Here is an 18,259-nt window from a genome sequence, read left to right as displayed (position 1 = left end):
CTAAGGAACAGCGACCGATTGATTTAACAAGATTTTGCAAAGGTTATTGGGATTTTATTGCTTTTATATGTGGAATAAACCACACAGTTTAAGCAAAATAATTCCAGACGGTACCTGGGTTGAGATTCAGGACAAACATGTTCTAATTAGCAAAAACAAAATTACTGCTGTTTGGAACTCCGCAAACCCCGAGCTTCTCCTGTATTTGAGATAATTTTTTGAATTTTCCTGAACGCAACCTAGAACGAGGAGCAGCTCCTGGGTGAATCCCTCTCTCCGGGTCACTGACTGACTAATGTGGCTGGTTGGGAAATTTATGTTTCTAATCGTACTCCCGAGAGATTCCAATTAGAATGTGTTTGTATTGAGTAAATGCTGGGAATTGTGTAGATTTGTTTTGTTTAGACTGTGTGTGGTTTACTCCACGTATAGCAGCTATACTAATGAGGTAAGAAACACCTCAGCCACTACAAACACAGCCGCTGTCAGCTGTGGTGCAGTTGGTAACACTCTCATCTCTGAGTCAGAAGGTTGTGGGTTCAAATCATATTTCAGAAACTGGGCTAAAGACCTGGGTTGAGATTCCAGTCTTTGGTCACATTGCTAGCAGTCACACCTTTGTGTCAACAGGTTTCTGGGACTGTTTCAGAAGGCAGGCTCTCCTGAGGCAATGCTGCAAAGTCAGAGTTATTCCCCTTTAGGTGAGGAGTTACCCATGACGAGACAAAGTCTCCAGCTGTCCTGGCCAGCATTCCTCCCTCAACCAATGGTAGAAAAGAAACAGATTTGCTGCTCCTTCACCTGTTTGTGGGATCTTGCTGTGCATAAAAATGGTTGCTGCACTTAATTGTTTAACGCAGTAGAGGGTTCCCTATTGCCTCTCTCGGGAAATCCCCAGGTTACTTCACAGGTTGTCAGCACCTTGAAATAGAACGAGAAAGCAATTGAGCATTTTATGAAATCCCGGATTAAATCGCTCTGTCGTTTTCAGCCGTGTCTTTAGCTGCCCGGATCTTAACCTCTGGAATTCCCCCCTCGAAACCTCTCCACCTCTCGCTCTCACTCCTCGCTCTCACTTCCTGTTTGACCAACAGTTTGCTCACCTGTCCCAATATTCCCTTTCGTAGCTCGGTGTCAAATCAGGTTCGATTAACACTCCTGTGAAGCACTTTGGGATGTCTTTACTTCACTCAATTTTTAAAAAAATATCTTTATTCAAAGGCAGCACGGTGGCACAGTGGGTTAGCACTGCTGCCTCACGGCGCTGAGGTCCCAGGTTCGATCCCGGCTCTGGGTCACTGTCCGTGTGGAGTTTGCACATTCTCCCCGTGCTTGTGTGGGTTTTGCCCCCACAACCCAAAGATGTGCAGGCAAGGCGAATTGGCCACGCTAAATTGCCCCTTAATTGGAAAAAATTGAGTACACTAAATTAAAAAAAAATATATTTTTTTTTTTTATTCAGAAAATTTTGAATTATCACATACAAAATGGTCAAACAAATTTATACAGTTTTTGTGAAAATATCCCCACAACTGAGCCCTTCCCTCCCTGTATTTACCCAGGACCCCTCCCTACCCTAACCACCCTCCCCAATTGCTGACGGCGACCAGCTCCGTAAAGAAGGTAATGAACAGCAGCCACCACGAGTAAAACCCCTCCTCCAATCCCCTAATCGCATACTTGATCTTTTCCAAATGCAGGAATTTCAACAAATCCTCCCACCATGCCGAAGCCTTAGGCGGAGCCAATTCCCTCCATGTGGCTGCCCTCCCGCAGCCCAAAGATCCTCAAATTCTGGCATCCGGAGCGATTCTCCAGGTCATCGGCTTTGGCCTTCAATATCCTCTACCTCACCGCCAACTTCGGCACCTCCCCCTCCTCCAAAGAGGCAATGCGATCACTATGCTCTGTGACCTTCTCCTCCACTATCCAAATCGTCGAGCCCTGTACCTCCAGCCATTGTTCCACCCTGTCCAAAGTGAGGCGAACGGGTGCCAGTGTCAGCTCCGTCACACTTGCCAGGTCATCAGAGACTGCTTGTCCCTGTTTCTTAAACTCCTCCATTAGGAATTCGCCCAGCTTCTCAGTTGTCCACTGATAGGGCAACAACGACACAGGGGCCTCCGCCATTTTCTCCCCTCCTGCGACACGAGGGCGTTCAAAGACAGGAGAGGACCCTCAATTCCATTTGTCCCTCACAGGGACATAAAAATTAGGAGCAGAAGTCGGTAATTCAGCCTTTTGAACCTCCGCCATTCAATAAGATCACGGCTGATCTCTTCCTGGTCTCAAATCCACCTCCCCACCTGTTCCCCATGTCCCTTTAACCCATTAAAAAAATATCTATCTCCTTCTTGAAACCATTTAACGCTTCAGACTCCATTACACTATGGGGCAGTGAGTTCCAAAAATTCACCACCCTCTGAGAGAAGTAGTTCCTCCTCATCTCATTTCTAAATCTACCGCCTCTCAACCTATATCTGTAACCTCTCATTCTAGATTGCCCCACAAGGGGGAACATTTGGTCTATGTTTATTTTATCAATCCCTTTTAGTATTTTATACACCTCGATCATACCCCCTCTCATTCTTCTAAACCCCAGCAAGTACAAACCCAAACTGTTTAATCTCTCCTCATACGGCAACTCCTTTATCCCCGGAATCAATCTTGTAAATCACCTCTGAACTGCCTCCAATGCCACCACATCCTTTCTCAAATAAGGAGACCAAAACTGGACACAATGCTCCAAACATGGTGTGCACATCACCAACAATCTGTCCTGGTCCACCATGTCGATGCTACGACCAAGAAAGCAAACAGCGCCTATATTTTCTCAGGAAACTGAGGAAATTCGGTTTATCCACACTGACTCTTTTTACAGATGCACCATAGAAAGCATCCTATCTGGCTGCATCACGGCCTGGTATGGCAACTGCTCGGCCCAAGACCGCAAGAAACTACAGAGAGTCGTGAACACAGCCCAGTCCATCATACGAACCCACCTCCCATCCATTGACTCTATCTACACCTCCCGCTGCCTGGGGAAAGCGGACAGCATAATCATAGACCCCGCCCCACCCGGCTTATTCACTCTTCCAACTTCTTCCATTGGGCAGGAGATACAAAAGTCTGAGAACACGCATGAATAGTTACAAAACTGTTGTGAGGTAATGCATTTTGGCAGGTCTAATGCAGGTAGGGAATATACAGTGAATGGTAGACCCCTTAAGAGTATTGAAAGTCAGAGCGATCTAGGTGTACAGGTCCACAGGTCACTGAAAGGGGCAACATAGGTGGAGAAGGTAGTCAAGAAGTCATACGGCATGCTTGCCTTCATTGGCCGAGGCATTGAGTATAAGAATTGGCAAGTCATGTTGTAGCTGTATAAAACCTTAATTAGGCCACACTTGGAGTATAGTGTTCAATTCTGGTCGCCACACTACCAGAAGGATGTGGAGGCTTTAGAGAGGGTGCAGAAGAGATTTACCAGGATGTTGCCTGGTATGGAGGGCATTAGCTATGAGGAGCGGCTGAATAAACTTGGTTTGTTCTCACTGGAACGACAGAGGTTGAGGGGTGACCTGATAGACATCTACAAAATTATGAGGGGCATAGACAGAGTGGATAGTCAGAGGCTTTTCCCCAGGGTAGAGGGGTCAATTACCAGGGGGCTTAAGTTTAATGTGCGAATGGCAAGGTTTAGAGAAGTTGTACGAGGCAAGTTTTTTACACAGAGGGTAGTGGGTGCTTGGAACTCGCTGCCGGAGGAGGTGGTGGAAGCAGGGACGATAGTGACATTTAAGGGGCATCTTGACAAATACATGAATAGGATGGGAATAGAGGGATACGGACTCAGGAAGTGTAGAAGATTTTAGTTTAGACGGGCAGCATGGTCGGCACAGGCTTGGAGGGCCGAACGGCCTGTTCCTGTGCTGTACTTTTCTTTGTTCTTTGTTCTTTAAAAACAGCTTCCTCCCACTGTTACCAGACTCTTGAATGACCCTCTTATGGACTGAACTGATCTCTCCACACATCTTCTCTACTGAGTAATACTACACACTGTATGCTTCACCCGATGTCTGTGTCTATGTATTTACATTGTGTATTTATCACATGTCCTATGTTTTTCATGTATAGAATGATCTGTCTGGACTGTACGCAGAACAATACTTTTCATTGTACCTCGGCACACGTGACAATAAACAAATCCATCCATCATAAAATTTCAACAACACTTCTCTACTTTTTAGACACAGTCCTTTTGCAATAATCACTAACATTCCATTTTCCTTTTTAATTACATCCTATATTCCTCGTGTTATAACTCCAGACATCACACGCTGGAGGAGAAACTAAACCTTTCAACCTGCATCACTTTTCCCTCCAAACAACACCTGTGAAACAGGTAAAAAGGGGCAAATACCGAATCCCTGGGTGAGAGCCACCTGGTATGCGACCGTTCACCTCATAGTCACCAATGGAAGTCCTTTTTAATCTATTTTTACAGGATGCGGACATCACTGGCTAGATCAGCATTTACTGCCCGTCCCTAATTACCCTTGAGGAGATGGTGGTGAGGTGCTGCCTTGAACCCCTGGAGTCCATGCGGTGTAGGTACACACACAGTGCTCTTAGGGAGGGAATTCCAGGACTTTGTCCCAGTGACAGTGATGGAATGTTGATATATTTCCAAGTCAGTAACGTTTGTCTTGGAGGGAAACCTTGGTGGTGTTCCCATGTATCTGCTACCCTTACCTTTCTAGATGGTGGTGATCATGGATTGGAGAGTGTTGTCTAAGGAACCTCGGTGAGTCCTTGTCGTGCAGATTGTAGATGGTCCACACGGCTGCTAATGTGCTTCAGTGGTGGAGGGAGTGAATGTTTGTGGAAGGGGTGTCAATCAAGCAGGCTGCCTTGTCCAGGATGGTGTTGAGCTTCTTGAGTGTTGTTGGAGCTGCACTCATCCAGGCAAGTGGAGAATGTTCCATTACACTCCTGACTTGTGCCTTGTAGATGGTGGACAGTCTTTGGGGAGTCAGAAGGTGAGTTACTCGCTGCAGGATTCCCAGCCTTCGACCTTTTCTTGTAGCCACATTGTTTATGTGGCTAGTCTAGTTTCTGGTCAATGATAACGCCCAAGATATTGATAGTGGGAGCCTCAGTATGGTAATGCCATTGAATGTCATGGGGCAATGGCTTGATTCTCTCACGTAGGAGATGATCATTGTCTGGCATTTGTGTGGCGCGAATGGATATTGTCCAGATCTAGCTGCATTTGCGCGTGGACTGCTTCAGTGTCTGAGGAGTCGAGAATGGTGCTGAACATCATGCAGTCATCAATAATCAACTCCACATCTGACCCTATGTTGGAAGGGAACATCATTGATAAAGGGAGCTGAAGATGGTTGGACCTAGGACATTACCCTGAAGAACTCCCACAGTGATGTTCTGGGACCTCGAACCACCACAGCCATCATCCTTTGTGCCAGGAATGACTCCAACCAGCGGAGAGTTTTCCCCTTGACTCCAGTTTAGCTCGGGCTCCTTGATGCCACACTCGGTCAAATGCTGCCTTGATGTCAAGGGCACCTCACCTTTGGCATTCAGCTCTTTGTCCACGGTTGAACCAAGGCTGTAATGAGGTCAGGAGTGATCCAGGTGGAACCCAAACTGAGTGCCCGTGAGCAAATTATTGCTGAGTAAGTGCTGTTTCATAGCCCTATTGATGATTCCTTACATCATTTTAGTGATGATTGAGAGTAGACTAACAGGGTGGTGATTGGCTGCGTCAGATATTTCCTGTGTTTTGTGTACAGGACACACCCGGGCAATTATCCACATTGCCCGGTAGATGCCAATGTTGCAGCTGTACTGGAACAGCTTGGCTGGGGGTGCAGCAAGTTCTGGAGCACAAGCCTTCAGAACTATTGCCGGAATCATACCTTCCAGATAACAACATCCCAGACACCACTATCACCAGCCCTGTGTAAGTCCTGTCCCACCAATAGGACAGACACAACAGAGTGGCAACACATTGGTATACAGTCGGGAGGGAGTTTCCCCTGGGAGTCCTCAACAGTCTTGTTACATTAAAGGTGCTATATAAATGAAAGGTGTTGTTGTTGTGAAGTGATTGATGGGTGTCTGAGAGATGCAATGAGTTCCTTCGATTTGCGGTAATTTTAATATTTTTGTAAATGGATTTTTGATTATGCTTTCAGTCCCCTGGGAGATACAGAGCTCGCACGGATGGTAAAAACCAAGATTCTGAAGAACTGTTAATTAAAAGTGGCGATGTGGTACAGTTAATGCATGAGGATGGTGAAGGTCAATGGTAAGTGTGGCTTTTTCCAATCAAGTGTTTCCCCGTTATGTCCCTTCAGCTGCATCTCGGCGATTTGCACTCGCAGCAATCTCTCCATGTGGCTATATTCTAATCACAGGGTGGGGGAGGGGATGCGAGGTGGGTGGGGGTGTAAATTGTTGCCCTTACCGTAACAGCTCAACCCCCTCCGTCAAACTGATTTCCACAGCACATACTGCAGGGGTGGGGGAGCAGTCAGAATTAGTGCCACTGCAGCAGTAACAGATGATCCAATTAGGTATCAATTATGAGTGAAGGTGGAGGAAGGTCACTGAGATATAGCTGCACAAGAGACTTGCAGTGAAATTTAGCATGTTACCGGAGAACTTGAGCTGCTTATTTTCTTAATCCATTTGACTGATGATGTGGAATTTGGAACTCCTTCAGTATTATTGAAAACAGCCAGAGTGATTTCTCTCCATCCTTTATACAAACTCTCAGATATTTGTTGGCTGTGATTCAGCTCTATGATGTTGAGCTGGATTGAAGCTTCTTATTGAGATTGAATGTTATTTCCACAAAGGGCCCAAATGTGAACCTGAATTCAGAGTCAGGAGAAACCGATGACAATTCTGCCTTGGTGATTATCTCGACCGATTGAATGAATTTGTAACTAAATGACCTCCTTTGGTATAAGTTTCCAACGTTGAACTGTAATCCCATCTCAAACCTGGCTGCTCACCAGTACTGATGTAGAGTTATGTAGCTTCGATGCTGTTGTTCGAGTGAACAGCCCCCCCCCCCCCCCCTCCACACCCATCTTTGAAATAGTGCCACAGGATCCTTTACATCCACTTGAGAGGGGAGGCGCAGCTTTTGTTAAACATCTCATTTGGAAGACGCACCTCTGACAGTGCCGGCCTCTCTGAGCATTTCGCTGGGACTGTCGCCGTGGGTCATGTCCTCACATTTCCAGGGTAAGCATTGGAACCCCTCGTGCTCCCGAATCAGAGACAAGTGGGCCACCCACTGACAGCAGCAAATCTATTCACGTTGGTTAAGTGTGTGGTTACATTTGGGATTTGTTTCATTGCAATTAATTGTTTAACTGGTGTCAGATGGCAATAGGATGACGAGGGATCTGGTGGACATTGATCATAGAATTTACAGTGTAGAAGGAGGCCGTTTGGTCCATCGAGTCTGCACCAGCTCCGAGAAGGAGCATCCTACCCAAGCCCACACCTCCATCTTATCCCAGTAACCCCACCAATCCTTTTTGGATGCTAAGGGCAATTTAGCATGGCCAATCCACCTAACCTACACATCGTTCGACTGTGGGAGGAAACCGGAGCACCCGGAGGAAACCCACGCAGACACGGAGAGAACGTGCAGACTCCGCACGGTAACCCAAGTCGAGAATCGAACCTGGGACCCTGGAACTGAAAAGCAACAATGTTAACCACTTTGCCACTGTGCACCCCACCATGGACCACCTTTTCCTCATACTCGCTCATCTGGTCTTCTGTGCTATTGGAGAGTATTTCCTGAGCCGGCGTCAAGAGTGATGAGGAAGTTATTGAGTGAGGAAGAGAACGCAGAGAAACGGTCAGTTTCAGTTCTACCCTGGGCCTCCGAGAATTTCCTGCATCGCCTTCAGATGTACTGCCGAATCTCATTACCTAATAACCAAGTATCACATGATCTTTCTGCCTCCATCGTGGCTGGACTATGGCCCTGTGAATATACACAATGTTGTCTGTTTTGTCTTTTTTCTTGCAATATTGCTGACATGGAAATGTTGTTGGAAGGAACCGAGTCTTTTTCAGCTGAAGGTGCAATGACGATATACATTTTTCCAAATACTCGTGAAACCTACAAGACATTCAATTGTTTACCGAAAAAACTGATTCAGTGGCAACAGCAACAACTTTGATTTATATAATGCCTTTCATCACCAAGAACGTACAGGACCTAGGCCAGTGTTTATGATCCATTTGAATCTCCTCCCTTCAGCTATTAGTATATTTCTCTGTCACATTTTTAAACAATTCTTTAAAACAACACGGGTATCGCTGCCTAGGCCAGAATTTATTGCCTATCCCTAAATTGCCCTTCGAAAGGTGGTGGTGAGTTGTCTCTTGAACTGCTGCAGTCCGTGTTGTGTAAGTACACCCACAGTGCTGTTAGGGAGGGAGTTCCAGGATTTTGACCCAGCGAGAGTGAAGGAACGGTGATATATTTCTAAGTCAGGATGGTGCGTAATTTGGAAGGGAACCTCCAGGTGGTGGGGTTGTCATGTTGTGCTGTCCTTGTCCTTCTAGATGGTAGACTAGAGGTCATGGGTTTAGAAGGTGCTGTCAAAGGAGCCTTGATGAGTTGCTGCTGTGCATCTTGTAGATGGTACACACGGCTGCCACTAAGCATCGCTGGTAGAGCGGTGAATGTTTAAAGTGGTAGACAGGGTGACAATCAAATGGACACTTTGTCCTGGATGGTGTTGAGCTTCTTGAGTGTTGTTGGAGCTGCACTCATCCAGGCAGGTGGAGAGTATTCCATTACACTCCTGACTTGTGCCTAGTAGATGATGAACAAGCTTTGGGGGGTCAGGAGGTGAGGTACTCGCCGTAGCATTCCTAGCCTTTGACCTGCCCTGGTAGCCACAGTATTAATATGGCTGGTCCAGTTCAGTTTCCGATCAATGGTAGCCCCCAGGATGTTGATTGTGGGGGATTCAATGGTAATGCCATTGAATATCAAGGGAAATGATAAGATCCTCTCTTGTAGGAGATGGTCATTGCCTGGCACTTGTGTGGTGCTAATGTTACTTGCCATTTATCAGCCTGGATATTGTCCAGGTCTTGTTGCATTTGGACATGGATGACTTCAGTCTCTGAAGAGTCACAAATGGCGTTGAACATTGTGCCATCATTTCTGACCTGATAATGGAGGCTATACCATTGATGAGGCAGCTGAAGATAGTTGAGCCGAGGTCACTTCCGTTCAATGCATTAATTCTATTCACCTGAACTGTTTCCAGTTAATAAGCTAAGCTAATCGTTATCTCGAGGTAAAGACGTTCCTCCTGGAATTCCCATCGGATTTATTAATAACCATCTTCTATTTATGGGCCAAGTTTTGAATTTCCCGGAAGTGGAAATATTTTCTTATCAAACCCTTTCAAAATCTTAAAGAACTCCGCCAGCTCACTGCTCGGGGGAAAAGGGATCCACAGGCTGTTCAGTCTTTTCTGATCATTGTACCTTCTCAGTTGCAGTTTTATCATTGTAAATGTATACTCCCTGCTCTAAAATATGGAGAGTGGAGTTGAGCATTGTTCCCTAAGTTTGGTCAAACCAAGGTTTTATACAGTTTCAAACATTACTTCTCTGCTTTTCAATTCTATACCTGTGGAAATAAATCTCAGTGATTTGTGAACAATTTTTAATGATTTGTTAACCTGTGTTGCTACTCTTAATAGTTTGTGAATCTGTGCTACCCACATCCCTTTCTGCCCCTGTCCAATTTAGGAGCATGCACTCCCCCCCCCCCCCCCCCCCCCCGGTGAGCATTGCTACACAGATTGAAGTTTGGTTGCCAATTACGTGTCCATTCTGCAAGATTTAGAAAATCTTCTTGCAATTTGTTGCAGTCTTTCTCACTCATAACTAACGAGACTACTCCCCCCCCCACACCCCCACTGAGTTGTCATCGTTCACCAATTTGGATGTTATACTCCAGATTCCCAAGACCAAATTATTTCTAAAAATGGCAATGGTGATCCTATCACGGTCCTTGGCTGGAATTCTCCGGCCATTATGTTTCTCTGTTCCCATCAGCAGCGCACCCCCGGCGACGTGGGGCGGCTTCAATGGGAAACCCCATTGCCAAGCAGCGGGAATTTAGAATCCCACCACCAGCAAGTGGGGCGCCGCCGGGAAACACACGGGTGGGGTTCCGGAGTATCCAACCCCTTGGGTAATAACACTTCCTATCAACAGGAACACCGAAGTGACTGGTGTTCCAGTTTGAGTTGAATCATTTGGTATATTTCCTTTTGCGCAGTTGGAGCAGGGAATATTTACCATAGGATGGCCAACAGTTGCACCTTTTTAAAGGGATCGTGGGTAAGCCTTTGAAGCAGATACCGGTCAGCGGAGAGGGATAAGGGCAGCGGAACTAGTTTTTGGATTGTTTTAGCAATGGCAACGGCTCAGTGATTAACGCACTCGCTCTGTAATATTCAAAGGTTTGTGAAAAACCTGAACCGGGGGCAGCAAGCTTGGATTTCTGTCAACAGTTTACAGATCATTGTTGGTGATTGTCGATCTCAAGCCACCAGCGCATCAGGTAAGGAGTCTGTGCCGCTCAGATATTTGACTGGAAACCGTGTGTGTTGCATGTGTGTGACATGGTCAACATTTGAACAGGAGAAGGCCATTCAGCCCCTCAAATCTGTTTCTTCATTCAATTAGATTTTGGGTCATCTGCATCTCAACTTCATCTATCCATCTTAGATCATAAGCTTTAATACCATGGCGCCTTTAAAAGCCTTTAAAAAAAAATAATGATGAATCTGATTTAAAATTCTCGATTAACCCCCAAACCCCTGCTCACCAAAGCCAGGCAGCTTTCCTAGGGGAGTGGGGGGGGGGGGGGGGGGGGGGGGGGGGGGGGGGGGGAGTATTTCAGATGTTCACATGTAAACGTGTTTGAAGTCAATTCACTTCGCATCTTTTCGTTACAAAGTCACGCACAGATTGGTGACATTCACAGTAATGTCGATGATGCTTGGTCCTCTTACACTGCATCACTGCATGGAGATGATCACCTGTTGGAAAGACGCAGGTTGAGGGGGGACCTGATTGAGGTCTACAAAATTATGAGAGGTATGGACAAGGTGGATAGCAACAAGCTTTTCCCAAGAGTGGGGGTGTCAGTTACAAGGGGTCACGATTTCAAGGTGAGAGGGGGAAAGTTTAAGGGAGATGTGCGTGGAAAGTTTTTTACGCAGAGTGTGGTGGGTGCCTGAAAAGCTTTACCAGCGGAGGTGGTAGAGGCGGGCACGATAGCATCATTTAAGAGGCATCTAGACAGGTATATGAACGGGTGGGGAACAGAGAGAAGTAGACCTTGGAAAATAGGAGACAGGTTTAGATAAAGGATCTGGATCGGCGCAGGCTGGGAGGGCCGAAGGGCCTGTTCCTGTGCTGTAATTTTCTTTGTTCTTTGTTCCTTGAATTGAAAGGTGCCATTTTGCAGTGAGTGAGAGATCCAGGGAAGAGTGCACATGGTGATGTGTTCGTTTAAAATCAGCGATACACCATTGTACCTCATTCTTTTCAGGAAAAAGTGGAAGTCTGGCCATGTGCGCAGGTACAAGCACAGATCCTGACCCTGAAACCCTCTTTTAATTTAGTGTCTCCAGGCGTGGCTCTTCGCATCGGGTGAGGTAGAGATGACATTTTTAAGTCAGTGAGTAATTTGCTGCCCTTGGCTCTTTCATTTGATTATAAACTTCAGACGCTAAAGGCGCAGTGAGTCTGCTGGGTGGCTTTAAGTCAGAAACCCATGGCTATAAAACCACGTTGCAGCTCTGCCAATGGAGGGTTCATGGCGGATCGCTGTTCCTGTAGGCGGGTGGTGCGAATGCAATTTGCATCTCTAACATTGGGAGGCAGTGGCATAATGGTATTGTCACTGGACTAGTAACCCAGAGACCCGGGGTCATCCTCTGGATTCCCGGGTTCGAATCCCCCCACGGCAGATAGTGAAATTTGAATTCAATAAAGATCTGGAATTAGAGGCCTAATGATGACCATAAACCATTGTCGTAAATACCCACCTGCTTCACTAATGTCCTACAGGGGAAGGAAACCTATTATTCTTACCTGATCTGGTCTACATGTGACTCCAGATCCGCAGTGGTTAACTCTCAAATGCTGTGTGAAATGAAGGGAAGCTTGGGACTGGTATAAATGCTGACCCAGCCAGCGACAATCACATCCCATACCCGCCAGCATCCTGTCAGGCGCTCCGATCTTGCTTCACATCAGCGGGAAATCATGCCGACGCCAAAGCCAGGTGTGTCGCGCATAAGGTGCTCACCAGAAACCAGAAACTTCGAGGTGAGTGGAACAACATCCTGTCAGTGTGTTGCTCTGATCCTGGTGTGATGTTTACCACTCAGCCGGGGCAGATTGGTTCCTGCACTCCCTCTCCCTGCCAAGCTGCTCTTCATCATAGAATCCCTGTTGTGCAGAAGGAGGCCATTCGGCCCATTGACTCTGCACCGACCCTATGAACATAGAACACTACAACACAGAACAGGCCCTTCGGCCCTCGATGTTGTGCCACACATTGTCCGAAACCAAGATCAAGCTATCCCACTCCCTGTTATTCTGGTGTGCTCCATGTGCCTATCCAATAACCGCTTGAAAGTTCCTAAAGTGTCCGACTCCACTATCACAACAGGCAGTCCATTCCACACCCTGACCACTCTGAATAAAGAACCTACCTCGGATATCCCTCCCATTTCTCCCACCCTGAATCTTATAGTTATGCCCCCTTGTAACAGCTACATTCACCCGAGGAAATAGTCTCTGAATGCCCACTCTATCTATCCCCCCTCATCATCTTATAAGCCTCTATTAAGTCGCCTCTCATCCTCCTCCGCTCCAAAGAGAAAAGCCCTAGCTCCCTCAACATTTCCTCATAAAACCTAGCCTGCACACCAGGCAGCATCCTTGTAAATCTCCTTTGCACCCTTTCCAATGCTTCCACATACTTCCTATAACTTTCCAAATATTGACTGGAAATACTATAGTTCGAGTACTATAGATGGGTCAGTTTTTGTGCAGTGTGTGCAGGAGGGTTTTCTGACACAGTATGTAGACAGGCCAACAAGGGGCGAGGCCACATTGGATTTGGTACTGGGTAAAGAACCCGGCCAGGTGTTAGATTTAGATGTAGGTGAGCACTTTGGTGATAGTGATCACAACTCGGTTATGTTTACTTTAGCAATGGGCAGGGATAGGTATATACCGCAAGGCAAGAATTATAGCTGGGGGAAAGGCAATTATGATGCTATTCGTCAAGATTTAGGATGTATAGGATGGGGAAGGAAACTGCAGGGGATGGGTACAATCGAAATGTGGAGCTTTTTCAAGGAACAGCTACTGCGTGTCCTTGATAAGTATGTACCTGTCAGGCAGGGAGGAAGTTGTCGAGCAAGGGAACCGTGGTTTACTAAGGAAGTTGAAGCACTTGTCAAGAGGAAGAAGAAGGCTTATGTTAGGATGAGACATGAAGGCTCAGTTCGGGCACTTGAGAGTTACAAGTTAGCCAGGAAGGACCTAAAGGGAGAGTTAAGAAGAGCGAGGAGAGGACACGAAAAGTCGTTGGCGGATAGCATCAAGGAAAACCCTAAGGCTTTCTATAGGTATATCAGGAACAAAAGAATGACTAGAGTAAGATTAGGGCCAATCAAGGATAGTAGTGGAAAGTTGTGTGTGGAATCAGAGGAGATAGGGGAAGCGTTAAATGGATATTTTTCATCAGTGTTTACAGTGGAGAAAGACAGTGTTGTCGAGGAGAACACTCAGGTTCAGTCGACCAGGCTAGATGGGATTGAGGTTCACAAGGAGGAGGTGTTAGCAATTTTGGAAAGTGTAAAACTAGATAAGTCCCCTGGGCCAGATGGGATTTATCCTAGGATTCTCTGGGAAGCCAGGGAGGAGATTGCAGAGCCTTTGTCCTTGATCTTTATGTCGTCTTTGTCGACAGGAATAGTGCCAGAAGACTGGAGGATAGCAAATGTTGTCCCCTTGTTCAAGAAGGGGAGTAGAGACAACCCTGGTAATTATAGACCTGTGAGCCTTACTTCGGTTGTGGGTAAAATGTTGGAAAAGGTTATAAGAGATAGGGTTTATAATCATCTTGAAAGAAACAAGTTGATTAGCGATACTCAACATGTTTTTGTGAAGGGTAGGTCATGCCTCACAAACGTTATTGAGTTTTTTGAGAAGGTGACCAAACAGGTGGATGAGGGTAAAGTGGTTGATGTGGTGTATATGGATTTCAGTAAGGCGTATGATAAGGTTCCCCACGGTAGGATATTGCAGAAAATACGGAAGTATGGGATTGAAGGTGATTTAGCGGTTTGGATCAGTAATTGGCTAGCTGAAAGAAGACAGAGGGTGGTGGTTGATGGCAAATGTTCATCCTGGAGTTCAGTTACTAGTGGTGTACCGCAAGGATCTGTTTTGGGGCCACTGCTGTTTGTCATTTTTATAAATGACCTGGAAGAGGGTGTAGAAGGATGGGTTAGTAAATTTGCAGATGACACGAAGGTCAGTGGAGTTGTGGATAGTGCTGAAGGATGTTATGGGTTACAGAGGGACATAGATAAGCTGCAGAGCTGGGCTGAGAGGTGGCAGATGGAGTTTAATGCGGAAAAGTGTGAGGTGGTTCACTTTGGAAGGAGTAACAGGAATGCAGAGTACTGGGCTAATGGCAAGATTCTTGGTAGTGTAGATGAACAGAGCGATCTCGGCATCCAGGTAAATAAATCCTTGAAAGTTGCCACCCAGGTTAATAGGGCTGTTAAGAAGGCATATGGTGTGCTAGCCTTTATCAGTAGGAGGATTGAGTTTCGGAGCCACGAGGTCATGCTGCAGCTGTACATAACTCTGGTGCGGCCGCACCTGGAGTACTGCGTGCAGTTCTGGTCACCACATTATAGGAAGGATGTGGAAGCTTTGGAAAGGGTTCAGAGGCGATTTACTAGGATGTTGCCTGGTATGGAGGGAAGGTCTTATGAGGAAAGGCTCAGGGACTTGAGGTTGTTTTCGTTAGAGAGGAGAAGGCTAAGAGGTGACTTAATAGAGACATATAAGATCGTCAGAGGGTTAGATAGGGTGGACAGTGAGAGTCTTTTTCCTCGGATAGTGATGACCAACACGAGGGGACATAGCTTTAAATTTAGGGGTGGTAGATATAGGACAGATGTCAGAGGCAGTTTCTTTACTCAGAGAGTAGTAGGGGTGTGGAACGCCCTGCCTGCAACAGTAGTAGACTCACCAACTTTAAGGGCATTTAAGTGGTCACTGGATAGACATATGGATGAAAATGGAATAGTGTAGGTCAGATAGGCTTCCGATGGTTTCACGGCGCAACAGCGAGGGCCGAAGGGCCTGTACTGCGCTGTAATGTTCTATGTTCTATGTTCTATGAGGTGACCAGAATTGTACACAATACTCCAAATGTGGTCTCACCAGGGTCATGTATAGTTGCAGCATAACCCCACGGCTCTTAAACTCAAGCCCCCTGTTAATAAAGGCGAACACACTATAAGCCTTCTTCACAGCTCTATCCACTTGAGTGGCAACCTTCAGAGATCTGTGGACATGAACCCCAAGATCTCTCTGCTCCTTCACATTCCTCACAACCCTGTCGTTGACCCTGTAATCCGCATTCAAATATTTTCTACCAAAATGAATCACCTCGCACTTATCAGGGTTAAACTCCATCTGCCATTTTTCAGCCCAGCTCAGCATCCTATCAATGTCTCTTTGTAGCCTACAACAGCCCTCCACCTCATCCACTACTCCACCAATCTTGGTGTCATCAGCAAATTTACTGACCCACCCTTCAGCCCCCTCCTCCAAGTCATTGATAAAAATCACAAATAGCAGAGGACCCAGCACTGATCCCTGTGGTACACCGCTGGTAACTGGTCTCCAGTCTGAAAATTTTCCATCCACCACCACCCTCTGTCTTCTATGTGATAGCCAGTTACTTATCCAATTGGCCAAATTTCCCTCTATCCCACACCTCCTTACTTTCTTCATGAGCCGACCATGGGGAACCTTATCAAACGCCTTACTAAAATCCATGTGTACGACATCAACTGCTCTACCTTCATCTACACACTTAGTTACCTCCTCAAAGAATTCAATTAAATTTGTGAGGCAAAACTTACCCTTCGCGAAGCCGTGTTGACTATCCCGGATTAAGCTGCATCTTTCCAAATGGTCATAAATCCTATCCTTCAGGACCTTTTCCATTAACTTACCAACCACCGAAGTAAGACTAACTGGTCTATAATTACCAGAGTCATTCCTATTCCCTTTCTTGAACAGAGGAACAACATTCGCCACTCTCCAGTCCTCTGGCACTATCCCCGCGGACAGTGAGGACCCAAAGATCAAAGCCAAAGGCTCTGCAATCTCATCCCTTGCCTCCCAAAGAATCCTTGGATATAGCCCATCTGGCCCAGGGGATTCTAAATTCCTAATACATCCTTCCTCAGAACATCTACCTCCTCCAGCCTACCCGCTTGTATCACACTCTCATCCTCAAAAAACATGGCCCCTCTCCTTGGTGAACACTGAAGAAAAATATTCATTCAACGCCTCTCCTATTTCTTCTGACTCCATGCACAAGTTCCCACTACTGTCCTTGACCGGCTCTAACCTCACCCTGGTCATTCTTTTATTTCTCACATAAGAGTAAAAAGCTTTGGGGTTTTCCTTGATCCGACCCGCCAACGACTTCTCATGCCCCCTCCTAGCTCTCCTAAGCCCTTTTTTTTAGCTCCTTCCTTGCTACCTTGTAACCCTCAAGCGACCCAACTGAACCTTGTTTTCTCATCCTTACATACTCTTCCTTTTTCCTCTTGACAAGACATTCAACCTCTTTTGTGAACCATGGTTCCCTCACACGGCCATTTCCTCCCTGCCTGACAGGGACATACCCATGAAGGACACGCAGTATTTGTTCCTTGAACAAGCTCCACTTTTCATTTGTGCCTTTCCCTGACAGTTTCTGTTCCCTTCCTATGCTCCCTAATTCTTGCCTAATCGCATCAAAATTACCCCTCCTCCAATTATAAACCTTGCCCTGCCGTATGGCCCTATCACTCTCCATTGCAATAATGAAAGACACCGAATTGTGGTCACTATCTCCAAAGTGCTCTCCCACAAACAAATCTAACACTTGGCCCCATTCATTACCCAGTACCAAACCCAATGTGGCCCCCCCTCTTGTCGGCCTATCCACATATTGTGTCAGGAAACCCTCCTGCACACACTGTACAAAAACTGCCCCATCCGAACTGTTCGACCTATAGAGGGTCCAATCAATATTTGGAAAGTTAAAGTCACCCATGACAACTACCCGGAGACCTCCACACCTATCCATAATCGGTTTTGCAATTTCTTCCTCCACATCTCTATTACTATTTGGGGGCCTATAGAAAACTCCTAACAATGTGACCGCTCCTTTCCTATTTCTAACTTCGGCCCATATTACCTCAGTAGGCAGATCCCCTTCGAACTGCCTTTCTGCAGCCGTTAAACTATCCTTGATTAACAATGCTACTCCTCCACCTCTTTTACCATCTTCCCTACTCTTACTGAAACATCTATACCCCGGAACTTCCAACAACCATTCCTGTCCCTGTTCTAACCATGTCTCCGTAATGGCCACAACATCGTAGACCCAAGTGCCAATCCATGCTCCAAGTTCACCTACCTTATTCCGGATGCTCCTTGCATTGAAATAGACACACTTCAACCGACCTTTCTGTCTGCCGGTACACTCCTGCGACCTTGATACCCTCCTCAGTACCTCACTACTCTCAACACTGGCTTCTGGACTACAGCTCGTTTTCCCAGCCCCCTGACAAATTATGAAAGAGCACCCTACCTCGGTCCACTCCCCCACTCTATCCCTGCAACTTTGTAACCCCAACTAACCTTTGGGACACTAAGGGACAATTTAGCATGGCCAATCTGCCGACCTGCACATCTTTGGACTGTAGGAGGAAACCGGGGAACCCGGAGGAAACCCACGCAGACACGGGGAGAATGTGCAAACTCCACACAGTTACCCGAGGTCGGAATTGAACCCGGATCCCAAGCCAACCCGGGGTGGTTCGGGTTAGTGAACGCTCAA

The 18,259-nt window shown here is 46.5% G+C and overlaps 1 protein-coding gene across 3 annotated transcripts in view; it reads left to right on the top strand.

Moving 5' to 3' along the window:
- Positions 1-18,259, top strand: part of mcf2a (MCF.2 cell line derived transforming sequence a) — a 212,208-nt gene that overhangs the window by 183,523 nt on the left and 10,426 nt on the right. For all 3 annotated transcript variants that reach the window (XM_038775496.1, XM_038775498.1, XM_038775497.1), the window contains 2 exons: positions 6,222-6,334; positions 10,551-10,651. In XM_038775496.1, coding sequence (XP_038631424.1) covers positions 6,222-6,334; positions 10,551-10,651 — 214 coding nt within the window. The remainder of the gene's footprint in view (positions 1-6,221; positions 6,335-10,550; positions 10,652-18,259) is intronic.

The sequence above is a fragment of the Scyliorhinus canicula genome, chromosome 17, assembly GCF_902713615.1.
Source record: "Scyliorhinus canicula chromosome 17, sScyCan1.1, whole genome shotgun sequence".
Lineage (NCBI taxonomy): Eukaryota > Metazoa > Chordata > Chondrichthyes > Carcharhiniformes > Scyliorhinidae > Scyliorhinus > Scyliorhinus canicula.
This window is presented reverse-complemented; position numbering and strand designations above follow the sequence as displayed.